Source organism: Balaenoptera ricei, chromosome 5 (genome assembly GCF_028023285.1).
Source record: "Balaenoptera ricei isolate mBalRic1 chromosome 5, mBalRic1.hap2, whole genome shotgun sequence".
NCBI classification, from domain to species: domain Eukaryota; kingdom Metazoa; phylum Chordata; class Mammalia; order Artiodactyla; family Balaenopteridae; genus Balaenoptera; species Balaenoptera ricei.
In genome coordinates this window covers 141010585-141027633 of record NC_082643.1, presented here as the reverse complement: position 1 = coordinate 141027633, position 17049 = coordinate 141010585, and the positions used below count along the sequence as shown (strand labels likewise).

The 17049-nt window shown below is 69.5% G+C and overlaps 2 protein-coding genes across 8 annotated transcripts in view; both read left to right on the top strand.

Moving 5' to 3' along the window:
• The window catches only part of RGS12 (regulator of G protein signaling 12), a 124226-nt gene extending 117195 nt beyond the window's left edge, over positions 1-7031 (top strand). For all 7 annotated transcript variants that reach the window (XM_059923686.1, XM_059923685.1, XM_059923687.1 and 4 more), the window contains one exon: positions 6494-7031. In XM_059923686.1, the coding sequence (XP_059779669.1) occupies positions 6494-6720 (227 nt within the window). In that variant the 3' untranslated portion in view covers positions 6721-7031. The remainder of the gene's footprint in view (positions 1-6493) is intronic.
• A 1808-nt stretch (positions 7032-8839) lies between these two features.
• Positions 8840-16808, top strand: HGFAC (HGF activator). Its single transcript, XM_059923684.1, has 14 exons — positions 8840-8976; positions 9539-9722; positions 9874-9970; positions 10198-10277; positions 10927-11049; positions 11130-11261; positions 11414-11524; positions 11601-11775; positions 12019-12104; positions 12840-13104; positions 14668-14807; positions 15181-15321; positions 15422-15570; positions 16558-16808. Exons 1-14 carry the CDS (start codon positions 8872-8874, stop codon positions 16738-16740), a joined length of 1971 nt encoding a protein of 656 aa, XP_059779667.1. The 5' UTR covers positions 8840-8871; the 3' UTR covers positions 16741-16808.
• The last annotated feature ends 241 nt before the right edge of the window (positions 16809-17049 follow it).

Here is a 17049-nt window from a genome sequence, read left to right as displayed (position 1 = left end):
GAGCGCCTCACGCACATCCGCAGACACAGCTGTGTAAGGGCGGCAGTAACAAGCTCCACCAGGAGGCTGGGTGTGAAAGTGGGGACACCGCGAGGGGCTGGGATGGAGCACACGGGGGCCACGGCCCTCCCCTCCCTGAGTGTTGCGGGGTCGGGGGCCGGGTGGAAGAAGGGTGGGGTGCCAGGCGGTGGTGGGTGAGCCGGCCGGGCCAGATCCTTCCGACCCGCTCCCCGTAAACCCAGAGCCCAGGCTCGCTGGCTGCCTGCTGTCCAGCCATTTCCTCCGAGCTCCCGCCGGGCTCCTCCGGCTCCACATTCCGGGCTTGGGGCATTGGGCCCACGCGGATTACCCAGTGGGGGGCTCAGCCCTCCCACCTCTCGCCCGGCAGCGTGGGCAGCGTGACCGGCGAGTTCTTGCATTTCCCGGGGGCGTGGCTGGGGGCCGTTGGTGCCCCCCTGTGCACTGGTTGTCCCTGGTGAGTAGGAACCCAGGTGGGGACCCTGGATGCTTGGCTCCGTGGGTGTCCTGAGCAGGGAGGACAGGGAGGGGCCGTGAGGGTCTGTGATCGGCCAGCGTCCTCCTGGGGCTGGGAAGGGCCCCCGCTCCTCCTCCTGTGCGGTGCCCGCTCGCCCTGCGAGGCCCTCGGTGGGACGGCCTCCACGTTGGGCTCGCCGGACGGATCCTCTGCTCGTCCTGTGTACCTTGCGTCCACCTTTGTGACGCGGAACCGCACCCGAGGTTCCCCAGCCAGCGAAGGGCGCCGCAGACACCCTTGGGCCGGCGCGCGTCTGGACCCGGCGCTGAACTGTATCCTCGGGGTCCAGAGGGCAGGGTTCATCCAGACCTCCTGCTGATTCAGCTGCTGTGAGCTGTTTCCTAGGTGGTGGCCACCGTGGCCCCTCCGTGCAGGGCGAGAGACACCGCGTGCTGATGCCACCGGACCCTGGGCCGTGCAGCCCGGGGCAGGTCGGGGGGCTGCCCGCAACACGTCCCCATGTGTGGAGGGTCCCCTCAGAGCCGTGCTGCGCCTGCACCCCGGCCCTTGGTCCCCAGCACCCTCGTACGGAGAGGCCGGTGAGTGCCCGATGCGGCCGAGGGATGGAGGTCTTTGAACGGCCGCGTGGCCCAGGCACGGAGCCTTCGCTGCGGGACGCAGCCTTCCAGTGTAGCCTGCCGTGGATTTGGTCCTAATCCCGGCCACCTTCCCCACTGTTACCTGTTTGGTTTCCAGCAAAACTCTGGGCATTGGTGGGCGTTGGTGGGCATTTTCCGTCCCGGGGAGGACCGGCTGGGTGGCGGTGTGAGTCCCCGGTCCCAGCAGCGCGAGCGTCAGGTTCCGAGGTCGGCGTCCACGGCCCTGCAGAGGGCGGGGCCGGCCTCAGGGCTCGCTCACCCAGCAGGCCAAGACCCCCTGTCCATGTAGGCAGACGTGGAGAGGGCGTGGGAGTCGCCCCAAAGGACACCTTCGTCCCAGGGAGAGAGAGGAGGTGTCTTCAGGGCTGACCGGCGGGCGGCCGGGCGGCCCCGGACCAGCAGTCCCCCTCCCCCGGCCCTCAGGTGTCCTTGGGCTGGGCGGGTCCTCGCCTTGGCCCCGGGCTGAGCACTCAGCTGGATGCGGGAACCCCAGGTGCAGGGCTTGACCTTGTGGGACCTGCTGTCCCAGGAGGTGTCTGGTGCCCTTCCCGGGCCCTGGGCTCAGAGAACTGTCTCCGTAACCGCCCCTCCCTCTGTCCAGTGGGTGAGCACCACCCCGACCGCAGCCTCGGCCGGGCACCGGGCAGGCTTTCCCTCTCACTGCCGCCTGGCCGCCTGGGTCAGGGTCCTGGCCGGGCCTCTCCCGTCCCCCTCCTGCAGGAACGCGGCTGCCAGCAGGGCCACCCGCCCCTCCCTAGGAGTCCTCGCCGCCAGGCCTGGCCCGGGGTCCCGGGTCCTCGGTGCAGAGCTGCTGCTCACTGGACGGGCAGAGGTCGCCCGACCTGGGGGCCTCGTGCCACAGTGTGCAGGGTGCCCAGAGGCACGTCCCGTTACCAGAGTGGGGTCAGCAGCCCTCAGCTCACTTCCTAGCAGGTGCGCGGAGCGCTCCCGCTTGCCAGGGGTCGCTGTAGCCTAGTAACTTGGTTTGCATGGGAACGGGGCTGGAGCGTTAACCAGAGGCCACAAGCCCACGAAAGGGCCACACCGTTCACCTTGGCAGTGAAGGCAGCCAGACCACGTGCCCTTGGTTTGGCCGTTGAGTCCCAGGAGCCCCTCTGCACCTGGCTGCTCAGTGGTCAGCCACTCCCCCGCCCCCAGCCTGGACCCCCAGCCAGTCTCGGCGTGTCACACCTGGTCAGTCCCAGGTGAGGCAGAAGCCCTGGGCTGGGGACAGCAGCGGAAGCCCAGCTGTGCACGGGACAGCAGCCACAGGGGGGTCCAGCTGCCCGTCCCCTGGGGCGTCAGGGCCTCCTGGGAGAGCCGTGCAGATCTCCCCAGCCCGGGCCCCAGCCTCTTGTGCCTGCACCGCCGCCCCGCCACTGCCAAGTTTGCACTTGTCCCTTCAGATGTCCCCTCTCTCCAGCAGAGCCCTGGCCCTTCTGTCTGGGCGGCCGGGGGACACCTCCACCGCGCACAGCTGCCTTCTGGGCGAACAGCCCCGCCTCCCCAGCACAAACCGTGATGTGCACGTGGGAGGCTGCCTGGCCTTCTCGGGGTCACGTGGGTGCCCGGGGGTCCCGGCGAAGGCAGCCCTCTGCCAGGGCTCTCTCCAGAGCCCCGCTTCCAGCAGAGCATGTTCTGGCGCTCCGGCCTTGCCCTGTTTAGAATGGACCTGAGTCCTGCTAGATGTCTGGGGGCTTCTGCCCGCACCCGGCCCACTCCACAGGCCCCCACGGGCTTCCCAGGGCTGACCCAGCTGGCCCAGCACCCCTCCTCAGACCCCAGCACGGGTTGTGACAGCTCCATCCTCCTGGCTGCTCAGGCCGACGGCCCTGGGTCTCCCCTCGCGCGTCCATCCTCCTCGTGTCCCCTTCTCCGCGCGTCTCCTCCGTGTGCCCTGCGGCGGGTCTGCTCCACCCGGCCCCTGGGTCTCTCAGAGTGGAAGCCACGGGCCGCCAGTGGCTGGCAGCGTGACCTCCCGCACCCCGACCTGGGGCCGGCACTGCTGCAGCCGCTGCCCGCGTCCCCTCCCCAGGCTCCGCCCGTCTGCACGCCTGCACTCGGTATGGCCCCGTGACTGCCCGGTCACTGTCCCCCCCCTTACCCTGTGCTGCCTTGAGCGGGAGTCCTGGCACCCAGTAGGTGCTTAGTACAGGTCTGCTGAATGAGGAGCTTTGATTCAGCACCCAGGGAGAGCTGGAGGTGGCCAAGGGGTCAGGCTGCACCCACCGCCCTGGCTCCACCCAGGCAGCCCTGCACCCGCCGGGCCCAGGAGGACGGTCCTGACTCGGCCTGCACCTTCTCCCGATGTGGAGCCTTGAGGGCCAGAGCAGACCTGGCCGCCGGCGAGGGGCTGATAGGTGGGCTCTCGGGAGGGGCTCTTGGGGTCCCAATTGCCACGAGGCTCCAGCAGGGCGCCCTGAGGGAGGGCCTGACTGTGCAGAGTTGGAATCAGCGGGGGGGGGGGGGGGGGGGCAGGGCCCGTGGTCCCTGGGGAGACGAGGGGTCAGCAGGTCAGCCTGAGGGGCGGGGGATGTGGCTCTGGCTCCGGCCCCGCATGCGCGTGTCTGAGGGACGTGGGACAGAGGCCCGGGTGAGCTGGCGCCGGGAGCGAACCTCATGAACAGGGCAGACCCGGCTCCCTTCGGGAGCGGCGGCCCCCGAGCCCTGGAGGGTCCCCCGTGCTGCTGCCCCCGCCAGGAGAGCCAAGGGGAACTTCGGGAAGCTGGGAGGGCAGCCGCCCCGGGCAGGCCCTGGCACGGAGGCCGTGACGTCCGCCTGCCGCGCGGGGCTGGGCCCCTGACAGTGAGTCACAGGCCTGGGGCTGCCACTTCCTCAGGAGAGAAGTCTGGGCGGGCAGGCAGGAAGGGCCTGGACCGCAGCCACCCTCCCTGTGACACGCCCGTCCCTGGCCCGTGGACGAGCTTCCCGTCCACAGAGGCAGGCGTCCCTCCCCATCCTGAGCGCACCCGAGCTGCCCAGGCGTCAGAGAGGCCCGTGGCTGAGGCCCCTCCCCCTTGCCGGCCTCTGTCCTCCTGGGGGGTCCAAATGGGGCTGGACAGGAAAGGGCCGTGCCCCTCAACCTGCATGGGGTCACGGGCCTCAATGCTCCAGACAAATGCCCCAGATGGGGACATTTGTTTGAGGAGCAAAGCCCTGCCTCTCTCCACGGCCCCCAGTCCAAGTGCAGACCAGCCCCACCCCATCATCTGCTGGCCCCGGGAAGCCGCTGACAAGCAGGGGAGGGGTGGGTCCAGCAGGCCCAAGCTGAAGGTTTGTTAAATGACTAACAGACGGGCTGTCTGGAGCAGCTCCTAGTCACGGCTGCTGCACGTGGGCCCTTGGATCCCCAGAGACACCTTTTCCCGCCAGCGCTTCCCGCTGCTGCACCCAAACAGGGCGCCACGGCCGAGCAGCCCCTGTGAGGCCCTGAGTCAGGCCCATGCCCGTGGAGGCCCGGGAAAGGCTCCTGCTGCCACCTCCGTTAGATAGATCAGAGGAGACGCAAGCCCCTCCCGCAGGCTCGGACCTGCCCCGGGGTTCTGGGGGCCACAGAGCAGCTCCTGCAAGGGGAAGCAAGGCTCCTGACCCCCACGGCCGTCCCCACTCCCGCACGTAGGCCTCGGACCCACGCGGGGAGCAGAGTCTTCACCTCCACCAGCCAGGCCCGGGAGGGGCGGTCAGCGGAGCAGGACCCTGTGTCCCTGCGCCTGGACTCCTCCTCCAGCCTGCCCACTGGGAGCCCGGGGCTGGGGCTCCCCCTGCACCCCAGGCACCTGAGGGTCCCTGGCTCCCAGGCTCCCAGACACGCCAGCCTCCCCCCTACACCTGGCCACACCAGGGCCTGGGGCTCTGCCTGGCCCCTGGCCCCGGGGCGAGCCCTGGGGGGACTCGGTGGAGGGAGCCGAGGCTGAGGGTGCCTGCCGAGCGCCCTGTGCCCTGCCCCCACCGACCTGGTTCCTGGGGACTGCACCTCTGTCCCCCAGGGGCCCCCCCGGGGACCAGCCATGGTGACAGCACAGTGACAGCCTGCTGGGGTGGTTGGCAGGGAGGTGTGGCTGCCCAGCCCGGGATCTAAAAGCTTCCAAGGCAGTTTCAGGCAGCCTGGAACTCCTGGGGCCTAGGTGGGGACTTGAAGGCAGAGGCCTGGCTGACCACTGAGCAGCCTGGAACGGGGCAGGCGGTAGGGTAGGGTGGAGGAAGGGGCACTCGGCCTGGGGTGTTGCTGATGGGGTAGGAGAGCGTGAAGGACTCAGAGTTTGTGAGGCTGAAGAGGTAGGCCCGGGTCAACCGGCAGGTGGACAACCGCATGGCCAGGTCGCGAGGGCCCTGGGGGGCATCGGCGGTGGGGCTCAGGCCCCTGCCCCGCTTGGAGCCGCAGCCCTCAGAGACACCAGGCAGCGAGTTCTGTGGATGGAGACCCAGAGTGCTCTGAGGGTCCAGCCCCGTCTGGAGCAACCCACACCCAGTGCTTGGTCCTCCCTCGGCCCAGCAGCATGCCTCCCCCTGGAGCCCCTCCCTGATGGCCCCTCGGCTGCAGACAGCCCCCCGAGGAGGAGTGGAGGGGCCCAGCCCTGAACCTGAGCTGCGGGACGGGCCATGGGGGTGTCTGAGAGGCGCAGCGGAGGTGGCTGGGAAGTTTCTCACGAGACCGTCCCCCACGTGACCCTCCTCGGCCACCCCCCACCCCAGGGGCGACTGCATCCCGCTGAGGGGCCCTGGGACCCCCCGCCCCAGCTCCTCCGCCATCTCAGCGCCCACCAAGGGGCACCACGTGCTCCTTCCCGCGACGCAAACCCACGCCCCCCTCCCCCCCCCCCCCCCCCCGGCGAGGGGCAGCGCGGTGTCGTCTGGGGGCGGGTGCCCCTGATGCACCCAGAGAGAGTGAGGAGGAGGTGGCGGGGCGAGGCCGGGCGTCGGTGGGGAGCTGCAGGGGCTCGGGTGCCGCCCAGCCTGTGAGCTCCTCCCCAGAGGGGGCCCCAGCTGGGCGGACAGCACCCTAGTGGGTGGGCCATCCCCACTGTCCTGGCTGCGCCGGGCGAGGGCAGGGTGCAGGTGTCCCCGTGACAGGTGAGGGGCCGCGCCGGTCCCACCACACGGAGCCTGGGCCCTGCGCCCCCAGACCCCCTCCCCCAGCTTGCTCCCCTGCAGCCTGCAGCTCCCTCGGCCTGGGACCCTCCCTGCTGCAGAGGGCTCCCTGCGCCAGGCCCGGGGGCCCCAGGTCGGAGGTCGCCTGCCCCTGGGATGCACGTGGGGGTCTCAGGAGCCCCTTGCCACCGTCTGTGCCAGGAGGGTGGGGTGGGGTCTCCAGCCCAGGGTGGGCAGACAGGTGACAGCCTCTCTCTTCTCCCCGCGGCAGGAGGTGGGGCCCGAGGCAGCCGAGGCCTCCCAGTCAGCACGATCGTCGACGTGGACCGTGTGGCTGGCTCAGCACCTGGGCCGGGCAGCAGCGTCCCGGGGGTGTGGACGGGCCCCCGGAGGTCACGGGCCAGCGGGACCCCGACATCAGACCGCCCCGGCCTGAGCCCCGTCCTGGGGGGACCCGCCAAGCCCAAGGCCGGCCCACACCACGCCACCTTCGTCTGAGGCTGCCGCCCGCGGACCCGACCGTGCCCGCCGTCCCTCCCTCCCGACCCGGCGTCCGAGCCGCCTGCCTGGACACACACGTGGAGAGCAAAGATCCCGAAGGGGCAGCCCAAGCCTATCTCGAGGGCCTCGGATGGGCCTCCTCAGCCACTCCTGGGGGCCGAACCAGCAGAGGGCGGGGAGGGTCCTGGCCCCGGACACTCGCCAGCGTTGGCTCAGGGCTCCCCGGCCCCCGCCCCGGCCCCCGCCCCGGCCCCCGCCCCAGCTCCCGCTCGGCGTCCAGCCTTCCCGCAATAAAGCGTCTTTGAGGACGGGGTCGTCGGCCTCGTGCCTGGTCCTGGGGCCCGGACCCTGCCCTCAGGGAGCCGTTGTTCCCGTGGCCCTGTGCGTGTATCGGCAGGGGGCTGGGGAGAACCGGCTCTCGGGGGTGAGGTCAGAGGTGGGCAGGGAAATAAGGCTGGCCTAGCGGGGCGTGAGGCCTAGCCTGTGGGCAGTGGGACGTGGTCCTGCCCCGTCCAGGGCCCTGGTCTTGTCCACGTCACAGCGCCTCCTGCAGCTCAGTGCAGGGGCTCCTCTTGGGGTGGCCGCCGGTGGGGGCAGAGCGTGGCCTGGGGACCCTTCAGGCCACCCTGACCCAGCCCCCTGCCCTTGGCCTCATTTAGAGAGGTGGTCTGGCAGGGCCTCTCTGTGGAGGGACCGTCTCAGGGGAAGCCTGACTGCCCTGCCCAGGAGGCCTGGGAAAGAGCGTCAGCCCGTGCGGAGGTCCTGAGGCTTGAGCGAGCCGGGAGGGGACGGGGTGGCAGGCCAGGCCAGTGGGCAGGGCGGACAGAGACGGTGCCATCGGCCCAGGTGCCTCGGCGGAACCCCGGCGCTGAGCAGCTGAGTGCTGAGGGCCCCGGCACCCCTCCCTCCTCCGAGATGCACGTCAGGCTTGTCAGAAGGGCCCTGGGCCGCTGGGGCTGCTCTGGACGCTCCTGGGGGGCTGTGCTCTGAGCTGGGGGTGCCCGCCGCGTGCCAAGCTGGCTGCCCACTCAGTTTCTGCTCTCCCTCCGTCTGCACAGGGGAAACCGGGGGCCCAGAGAGAGTGCGATTTGGGGGTGCCCAGTGAGACAGCTGCAGTGCCAGGCCCATCCCCAGGCCAGCCCTTCTCTCCGCCCTGTGCAGGCAGCTGAGCTGACTCATGGGGACTGGGCCACCCCCCCCACCCCCCGCCGCCTCCGCGGCCCCTCAAATTGCAGAAGAGTTTCCCGTGGCAGCTCTGCCTGCAGCCGCAGTCACGAACCACGGGGCCAGCTGGGGCGACAACTGTGGCCGCATCGGGGGGGCGACACCCCAGTGTCCGTTCACAGACCTGGGCAGGACCCCAAGCCAGGTCTCTGTGGCCCTGGTGCCTGGCCAGGGCTTGGGATGGGGAGGAGGGCAGCCCAGGACAGAGGTGGGATGGCACGGGTGGTCCTGGCTACGATGGGGAAGCCCAGGGGTGAGAGGGCTTCCTGAGGGGGTGCCCCAGCGGGTCCAGGAGCAGTGGGGGAGGGGAGCTAGGACAGCAGGCAGGGCTCTGGTATTGCCCACCTCCTCCGCTCCACTCCCCCTCCCCCCGGAGGCCCCACCCCAGGCTCGTCCTGGGAGGCACAGGCAGAAGTGCTGCAGAAAAGGGCGGCAGAGATCCCTGTCCTGGGGGGCACTGTGTGCAACGGTGCACACACCCTCCTCTCTGTGCCTGGCCTCTTGCTGGCCAGGGGGCCACACCCCATGCTCTAGGCCTGGGCCCTCAAAAGGGCTCAGCATCTGTAGGTGCTCTGGTTAGTATAGCTCACAAATAGACAGTGGCCAGCCCTGTGGCCAGGTAGGGACCGGAAGCTGGGGCTGTGGGGGTCCAGGCCCCTTCCTGCCGTGTCATCCTGGAAGACTTCCTGGAGGAGGCGTCGCAGCTGAGATTCGAGGACATTGTCAGGTCCAGGACCAGCACGGCTGAGGCCAGAGGGGACGGCTGGCTCAGGCAGGGTGAGCTGGGCAGCAGACATGGGGGACGTGTAGGCCTGGCACGGGAGGCAGCCGGGGTTAATCATTTCCAGGCGGCCTTGACCCCCACCTGCCCTGGCCACTCCGCTCCCGCCTCCTGCCGCTCCTCACGCCAGCCCAGGAGGAGCCATGGGGCGCTGGGCCGGGGTCCCCAGCCCCTGCCCACCACTTGGGCTGTCCCTGCTCCTGCTGCTGCTGCTGGTGCCTCGAGGGGCTCAGCCCCAGGCTGGCAGGGTGAGCACTGACCCCACCGCACTGTGATCATGGGCTCTCCGTGCCCACTCTGGGTCCTGGGGCTGAGGCCAGGGCAGGGTGTGGGGTGGGTGAAGGGCCCAGCGTGGCGACAGCCAGCCTTCCGGGGGGCAGGTGGGCGTGCTGGGCTGGCCTGGGGGACAGGGGGCCTGGGGATCCAACTTGCTGGCCCCCACCCAGGGCCATGGAGACTGTTTGCCTCTCTGGGCCTCTGCTGGGTCCACGTGTTTGAGGTGGGGGCGGGGGGGGGGGTGCCTCTGAAGGCCTCGCAGCTGCTCTCGTCCATCCCCCAGAACAGACCCCCGGGGTTCGAGCCTGGAGGGCAGTGGTGCCAGCCTGGCAGACCCTGAGCCAGCTCAGCCTGACTCCTTGGACTCGGTGGGAGGGGAGGGGACAGAGTCCAGCTGAGGCCTTGGGACAGCCAGTGTCCCCTGGTCCCTACTCCAAGACCTCAGGGCCCCAATATGGAAACTGAGTCAGGGCCTGAGTGTGAGGGGGGTCCATCCCACACCGACCCCATCACAGGCCTCTCGGCTCTTCCTAGAACCAAACGGAACCCCCAGAATATAACGCCACAGTGACCCCTGGGACTCCCGCGATCCCCGTAACCTCGGTGACCCCCAGGACCCCAGCCACAGCGACAGCGCCCAAGGCAGAGGGACCCCATGGTGGGGGGCTTACCCACCTGCCCAGGGCAGCCCCCTCCAATAGCAGCCCTGGGGGCACAGGTGGGTCAGGAAGGCTTCCTGGAGGAGGTGGCAGGCTACACCTAGATGGGGGGTCTGGAGGAACACAGCAGCACCTAGGGAGTGGGGTATGTGATGGGGGTTGGGAGGTGACCAGCGCGGGAGCCCTTGACCCCTGTGTCTCCTCTAGCAGTGCTCACCGAGGCCGGGCAGCCCTGCAGGTTCCCCTTCCGCTATGGCGGCCGCATGGTCCACTCCTGCACTACAGAGGGCAGCGCCCACAGGAAGTGGTGGGTCCCAGTCCCCACGCCCCGTGTCCACCCTGGAGACGCTGCTGCTGCCTGCCCTCCGGACCCCACACCGAGCCTGGCACACAGCAGATGTAGTGAATGAATGAATGAGAGAGTGAATGGGAGAGAGCCCCAGAGTGGTCAGCGTGGGTCCCTGCGTGAGTCGGGGTTAGGGTGGGCGGGTCTCTGGCCTGGGACCCCCACGTCACCGCATGCATCACCCCCAGGTGTGCCACGACTCACAACTATGACCGGGACAGGGCCTGGGGCTACTGTGTGCAGGCTTCCACTCCCCGGGAGGGCCCAGGTGGGTGCCGGGGGTCTGGGCCTGAGCGCAAGCTAGGAAGGGGCTGGGCCGGGGGTGGCGGTGAGCTTGAAGGGCGTCAGAGCTGACCTGGGGCTGGGGTCCTGCCTGGTGTGCAGGAGGGAGCTTCGGGGTTCATCCCACTGCAGGCCTCGGGGCCTGCAGGAGTGGGGAGTGGGGAACACCCTGCCCCGCAGGGTCCTGCCGTCTCTGGGGGCCACATAGCTGCTTTGGCCATTGCCAGGGTCAAAGCGCCCCCTGGTGGTCAGGCTGGGCCCTGCGGCTGCACAGGAACAGCCCTGGACATGGAGAGGGCCCAAGGGGTCCGCAGGGTGTGGTGCTGGCAGCCCCGCTTACAAGGGTCCCAGGGCACATGGAAGAGGACTGCGCTGCCTGATGGGGGTCGGGCTTTCAGGGTGCTGGATACAGAGCCAGAGGCCCACTTGCCTGGGGTCTGAGAGCTGGGCAGAGGATGTGGTGAGGAGGGGGAAGGCCTGCGCTCACTCCCAGGGCACGTACACACCAAGGAACCCAGGAGGGGCATCTTTAAGGTGGCGGGCCCTCGTCAATCAGGGAGAGTCACGGCGTGGGGAGGGGGTCACGAGGCCTGGCCGGGCTCTCAGACACACCCCTCCCTGCTGCGTGTGCCCAGCTGCCCCGGATCCCTGTGCCTCTGGCCCCTGCCTCAACGGGGGCTCGTGCTCCAGCACCCAGGACCCCGAGTCGTACCACTGCACCTGCCCCGTGGCCTTCACCGGCAAGGACTGCGGCACGGGTGAGCGGGGTGGGGGGCTGCAGGGCAGGGGGGCGCCTGCCGCACGCGCGGGGAGCAGGCGCTCACTGTGCCACCCCCAGAGAAATGCTTTGACGAGAGCCGCTACGAGTACCTGGAGGTGGGCGATCGCTGGGCCCGCGTGCACCGGGGCCGAGTGGAACAGTGCGAGTGTGTGGGGGGCCAGGTCCGGTGCCAGGGCACCCGCCACACAGGTACGGGGGGGGGGGGGGGGCGGGGCGGGCCGTATGGCTGGGCCTCCCACCCGGGGAAGGGGCTCGTCCAGGGCCACCCAGAGACGGGCACCGGGTGGGAACCAGGCCCTGCCCCTGCCCCTCGAGGCCCAGCTTCTGAGCCCTCCCCCTAGTTTGTCTGAGCAGCCCCTGCTTGAACGGGGGCACCTGTCACCTGATCGTGGCCACCGGGACCACCGTGTGCGCCTGCCCCCCAGACCACGCCGGGCGGCTCTGCAACATTGGTGAGTCGCTCGGCTTCGGAGCTGTGTGGCCCCGCGTCCTGGGGCCCAGGCTCACCGCGCACGTTGCCGCCCACAGTGCCGGCCCAGCCCTGCTTCGTGGGAAGCGGCACCGAGTACCGAGGTGTGGCCAGCACGGCGGCCTCGGGCCTCAGCTGCCTGGCCTGGAACTCCGACCTGCTCTACCAGGAGCTTCACGTGGACTCTGTGGGCGCCGCGGCCCTCCTCGGCCTGGGGCCCCACGCCTACTGCCGGTCAGCACTGGGCGGGCAGGGCCTGTCCCTGGGTCCTGGCCCCTCGGCTTGGGAGGCTGCGCAGCGAGAGGAGCCCAGGGCCAGGGATCGGAACCACCTGCAGAAGGGGCCAAAGGCTGTGGGGTGGGGGTGGGCAGAATGCCAGGAGCCGCACCCAGCTAGGGGTCGCCAGCTCCCTCCTCCCACCCGTCACTGAGGGGCGTGACTGACTGCCCTGCCCACCTGCTTCCCCCTGCACCCCAGGAACCCGGACAAGGACGAGAGGCCCTGGTGCTACGTGGTGAAGGACAGCGCGCTCTCCTGGGAGTACTGCCGCCTGGCAGCCTGCGGTGCGCGCAGCTGGTGGCGGGTCGGAAGCAGCAGGGTGGGGGCAGCGCCGGCCCCGCCCCCGCTGAGATCACCACGGTTCCCCCCGTGGCCCAACCCACTCCACCCGCATGCCAGGCCTCCTCTCTCCGGAGGACCACGGCCCCATCGGAGAGATGGGGAAACTGAGGCTCACCAGAGCAGGGCTGGTCCAAGGCCACGCAGTGGGTTGACACCAGAGGTCAGAGCAGGCGAGTTGGTCGCTGGGTCCTCTGGGTGGTCCAGCCGGGCTGCACTGTGCCAGGATGGTCCCCAGAGACAGAGAAGTGCGGGTGCATGTGGATAATGTGAGTACCCTGGGGTCAGACCCTGGGAGTGGGCTGCTCCGTGAGGCCAGCCCGCCCCCTGGCCCCGTGCTCCAGGGCTCTCTGACCATCCCGAGTTGGCTCTGGGGTCCCAGGCTGCTGGGAGGACATGAGTACCTGCCAGGTGTGCCCCAGGCCGCCCTGGTTCCCACAAAGCCTTGTGACTGGGTACGGTTCTCCCCATCCTGCAGATAAGGAAACTGAGGCTCAGATTAAGTCACGTGCCCACAGGGGCAGAGCTGGGGACCCTCTTTCAGACGAGCTGCCTAGGCTGGGGCAGGAGGCAGGTGAACGGCGGGGGACCTGAGGATGGTGGACGCAGCCAGGACCCTCTCTGGCCTGGGGTGTGCAGAAGGGACACGGGGGGTGTGACCCGGTGATCTGTGTTCCCAGAATCCCTTGCCAGAATTCAGCCCCCGCCCACCGAGGCCCTGCTGAGCCTGCCTGGGCCCGCGGCAGCTGGACCAGCCGGACGCCAGACCTGTGGCAAGAGGCACAAGAAGAGGAGCTTCCTACGGCCACGCATCATCGGCGGCTCGTCCTCGCTGCCCGGCTCCCACCCCTGGCTGGCCGCCATCTACATCGGGAACAGCTTCTGTGCAGGGAGCCTTGTCCATACCTGCTGGGTGGTGTCTGCCGCCCACTGCTTCTCCAACAGGTGAGCGGCTCTGGCCCCAGTGTCCATGACCCCTGCGCCATCCCTCAAACCATCCACCTCTCCACCCACCGCTATCTAGGCCTCCGCCCACCCACCCGGCCATACACCCATCATCCACTCTCCACCCGCCACCCATCTACGCACCCACCCGCCTGTCCTAACCATCACCCATGTGTCCCCACGTTCCGCCACCTACCCGTGTAAACCCCGTCCTTTGGTCCCTCCGTTCCCCGTTGCCCCTCTGACTCAGGTGGGACTCAGCGCTCAGCCCAGTGGTGGGCATGGAGACTGCCGAGACCCGCCCCATTCCTGCCCCGGGGTGCTGTCCCTGTCCCTGCCCGTGTTGCTGCCCAGCCCTGGTCCTCGCCCCGGGAGCTCCAGGTCTCCCCGCTCAGGGAGGGGCGGGGCGGCCAGCGCGTGCGCGGCAGGGCGGTGGGTGTGGCCCGTGCCTCGCAGGGCCCGCCCCTTCCGGCCCCGCCCCCCGCCCAGACCGAGCTGGTGGCACCGTGGGGCGCAGGGAGCCCGAGGCCCCGCCCAGTCGGCGGGCTACCGGAGCGGAGGGCCGGCTGGGGCTGGCGGCTGGGGGAAAGATCAGGGGTGCGAGGCCCACTCCCACACCCCAGGGGTGGGGGGCAGCGAGCTCAGAGCAAGAAAGGCCAGCCCGCCCCCCGCTCCTCACGGCTGGGATGGGAACAAGGCTCTGCCGTGGGGAGTGGGGGGCTCTCTCTGGGGGGGGTTCAGTGGGAAGGAACGGGCCTGACAGTGGCATCCCAGGGAGTGGGACGTGAGCGGGGGCTGGGGACTTGGCAGCGTGAGAGTCCGACGGTGAGTCCCCACCAGTCACCCCAGGGACTGCAGCATAGGGGTGGGGGGCAGTGGGCACAAGTCCTGCCCTGTGCTGACCGCTGTGTGACCTGTGAAACAGGACCCCTGAGGCCTCCCCAGTATGGATGGGATGGGGGTGGTTAAGAGGCTGGAGGAGGGGAGCAGGCATCCTCTGCCCACATCCAGGGAGGGGCTGGGGAGGGCCAAGCTGGATGGAGGTGCCCGTCCCCTGTGGGCTGGACCCCAGCACCCTGGTCCCTGGCCCGGGCCAAGCAGGGCTGCTGGAGGTGGGTGGGACAGGGCATTCGTGTGCAGGTGCGGGGGGGTGAGGGGAGTGCTCAGACTCCTGGACCCGCAGGTGACTTCACAGGAGACGTGCCCCCGTAGCAGGGGCGTGGGGCAGGACCGGTGCCCAGGGCTGGGATCCGCACCAACGCGGGCGCGTTTCAGCGCAGACCCCACCTGGACCTGCACAAGGCCCCCCAGGGCCACTCATGCCGCTGCCTTAGAGGCGGTGCTGCCAGGACGGGGGCTGTGGCCCTAGCTCCCCACTCCCTACCGCACTACGGCCCACACCCCAGCCCCTGCTCAGGTCTCTCCCAGGGCCTGGCGGGGGCGGGGGCCCTGCACAGCGTCACCCTCCTGGGGTCGTCTACCGGATGCTCTGTGCCCGTGGGTAGGGGGCGAGCTGACCTCAGGGGCCCGAGGGTCATGCTGCCACCAGCTCCCACTGCACAGCCCCCCCAGGGAAAGTGTCTCTGTGGTCCTGGGCCAACACTTCTTCAACCGCACGACGGACGTGACGCAGGCGTTCCGCATAGAGAAGTACATCCCGTACCCCCTGTACTCAGTGTTCAACCCCAGTGACCATGACCTCGGTGAGGCTCGGGACCGGTGCTGTGTGCTCTGGGCACACCCAGGGCCAGAGCCGGGAGAGAGGCTGGGAGTGGGTGCCAGGCAGGGGAGGGTCCTCAGACACTCAGGGGACGGGTGGGCGGGAGGGGGAGGAGGGGCAGAGCGGGGAAGGGCGGGGGGAGGGCAGCTAGAGCGCCTGGTGTGGCCGAGTGGCCTTGGCCTGGCTGGAGGAAACCCTGGCTGGCCAGCCTTGCTGGCCCTCCTGTTGCCTCCTGGGCCTCCCAGGCCACAGCCCCTCTGCCCGGCGGGGCTGGGCCCCGTGAGACTCAGCAGCCACCTTCGGCCCATCGTGGGCCCCCGCGCCGCAGGCTGAGCCCCGGCCTCTGTCCCGTGCAGTCCTGATCCGGCTGGAGAAGAAGGGGGAGCGCTGTGCTGTCCGTTCCCAGTTCGTCCAGCCCATCTGCCTGCCTGAGCCCGGCAGCGCCTTCCCCGCTGGGCACAAGTGCCAGATTGCGGGCTGGGGCCACCAGGATGAGAGTGAGTGGGGTGGGCGCACGGGGCCAGCGTCGTGCCCCCGGGAGCAGCGGCCCGGCCCTGCAAGCCTCGCCCAGGCTGAGTGCCCCCTGTCGGCCGTCAGATGTGAGTGGCTACTCCAGCTTGCTGCGGGAGGCCCTGGTCCCGTTGGTCGCCGACCGCAAGTGCAGCAGCCCGGAGGTGTACGGGGCAGACATCAGCCCCAACATGCTGTGCGCCGGCTACTTCGACTGCAGGTCTGACGCCTGCCAGGTGAGCCGGGACGGCCGCCCCGGGAGCTCAGAGCCAAAAGGGACAGACCCGCAGGGCCAGCCGGGAGCCCAGGCAGAAGGCCCATCTCCCGGTTGGTGGCACCCCCAGGATGGGCGCTCGCTATTGCTGGAGGCCCGGGGGCCGGGAGTGGGGTCCCTGCTCACAGGGGGCGGGGATTGAGGCCCGGGAGGGGCCGGATCCCAAAGCCCAGGCTCGTGCCAGCTGTCCAGCCAAGGGCAGGGCTGTCCACGTGACGTCAAAGGCCAAACCCCTTTTCACCCAGAGTTCTCCCAAATGGGCTCAAGCGATCGGCCGATCCCAGTGTCCCGTTTATCAAGGGCTCCTCAGGGGGCTGCACATCAGTGCTGAGCTGGAGAAGCTGCTTTACTCCCCATTTTTATAGGTGGGGAGACTGAGGCCCAGAGAGGTCTGCTCACTCTTCCCAGGTCACCCAACTCACAGGTGGCAAAGGGTCGGGGCTCGACACTCGACCACGTGGTACAGCAAGCGCCCTGGGGGAAGTCAGGGTGGCTTCATGGAGGAAGGGGCGCTGACACTTGTCCCAGGGGGTGAATAGGGGTTTGCCAGGTGGCAAAGAGGGTGTTTCCAGCGGGGAATATCCTCTGCTGGAGCGCGGGGCCGCCTGGTGCACGTGGGGTGCGTGCTGGTGGGCGGAGGGGGGACCCAGCTGGAGGACGCCGCTGGTTGTGGAGACGAGAGGAAGCCGCAGCAGCCCCACTGCTGGGAGGACGCCCTGTGTCTGCGGTTGGGGGAAGCGGGACAGCTCCCTTACTTGGAATACCCATGTCATCTGTGCCCAAGCTCTCGGGAAGCCCACCTCGAGGGCTGACCGCTCTGGAGGCATGTTCCGGGTTGGGGCGAGGGACCCTGGGGTGAGGGGGTGGTGGACTGTTTCATGGGTGTCGAGGAGCTGAGCCGTGGGTCTCCTGAGCTGGGCCCCAGGCTCTGACCGGCCGCTCTGCGCAGGGGGACTCAGGCGGGCCCCTGGCCTGCGAGAAGAACGGCGTGGCCTACCTGTACGGCCTCATCAGCTGGGGTGACGGCTGCGGGCAGCCCAACAAGCCCGGCGTCTACACCCGCGTGGCCAGTTACGTGGACTGGATCAGAGACCGGATTCGGCCCCCCAAGCGGCCTGGGAATCCCTCCTGAGACCACGCCTGGGGACATCGTGCCTCCTGCCGTTCCCTCCTCACTGGCAATAAACATGTTTCCAAAAAGACCCCGGCCCACGCTGCCTGTCCCGCTGCCGCCAGCTCAGCCTTCCCCGTCCCCAGGCCGTGACCCCCGACCCAGCTTTGTGGATGCTGGAGCTTCAGGGCTGGGGGCCCCAAGCCAGCACCCCAGCTGCTCAGAGGAGACGGGAGCCTGTGGCCCCACAGGGAGGGTCCGGCCCCATGGCCTGGGCAGTCAGGACAGGGGATCCAGACCAGACCTTCGCCAGAGCAAGCGCGGTCCCCA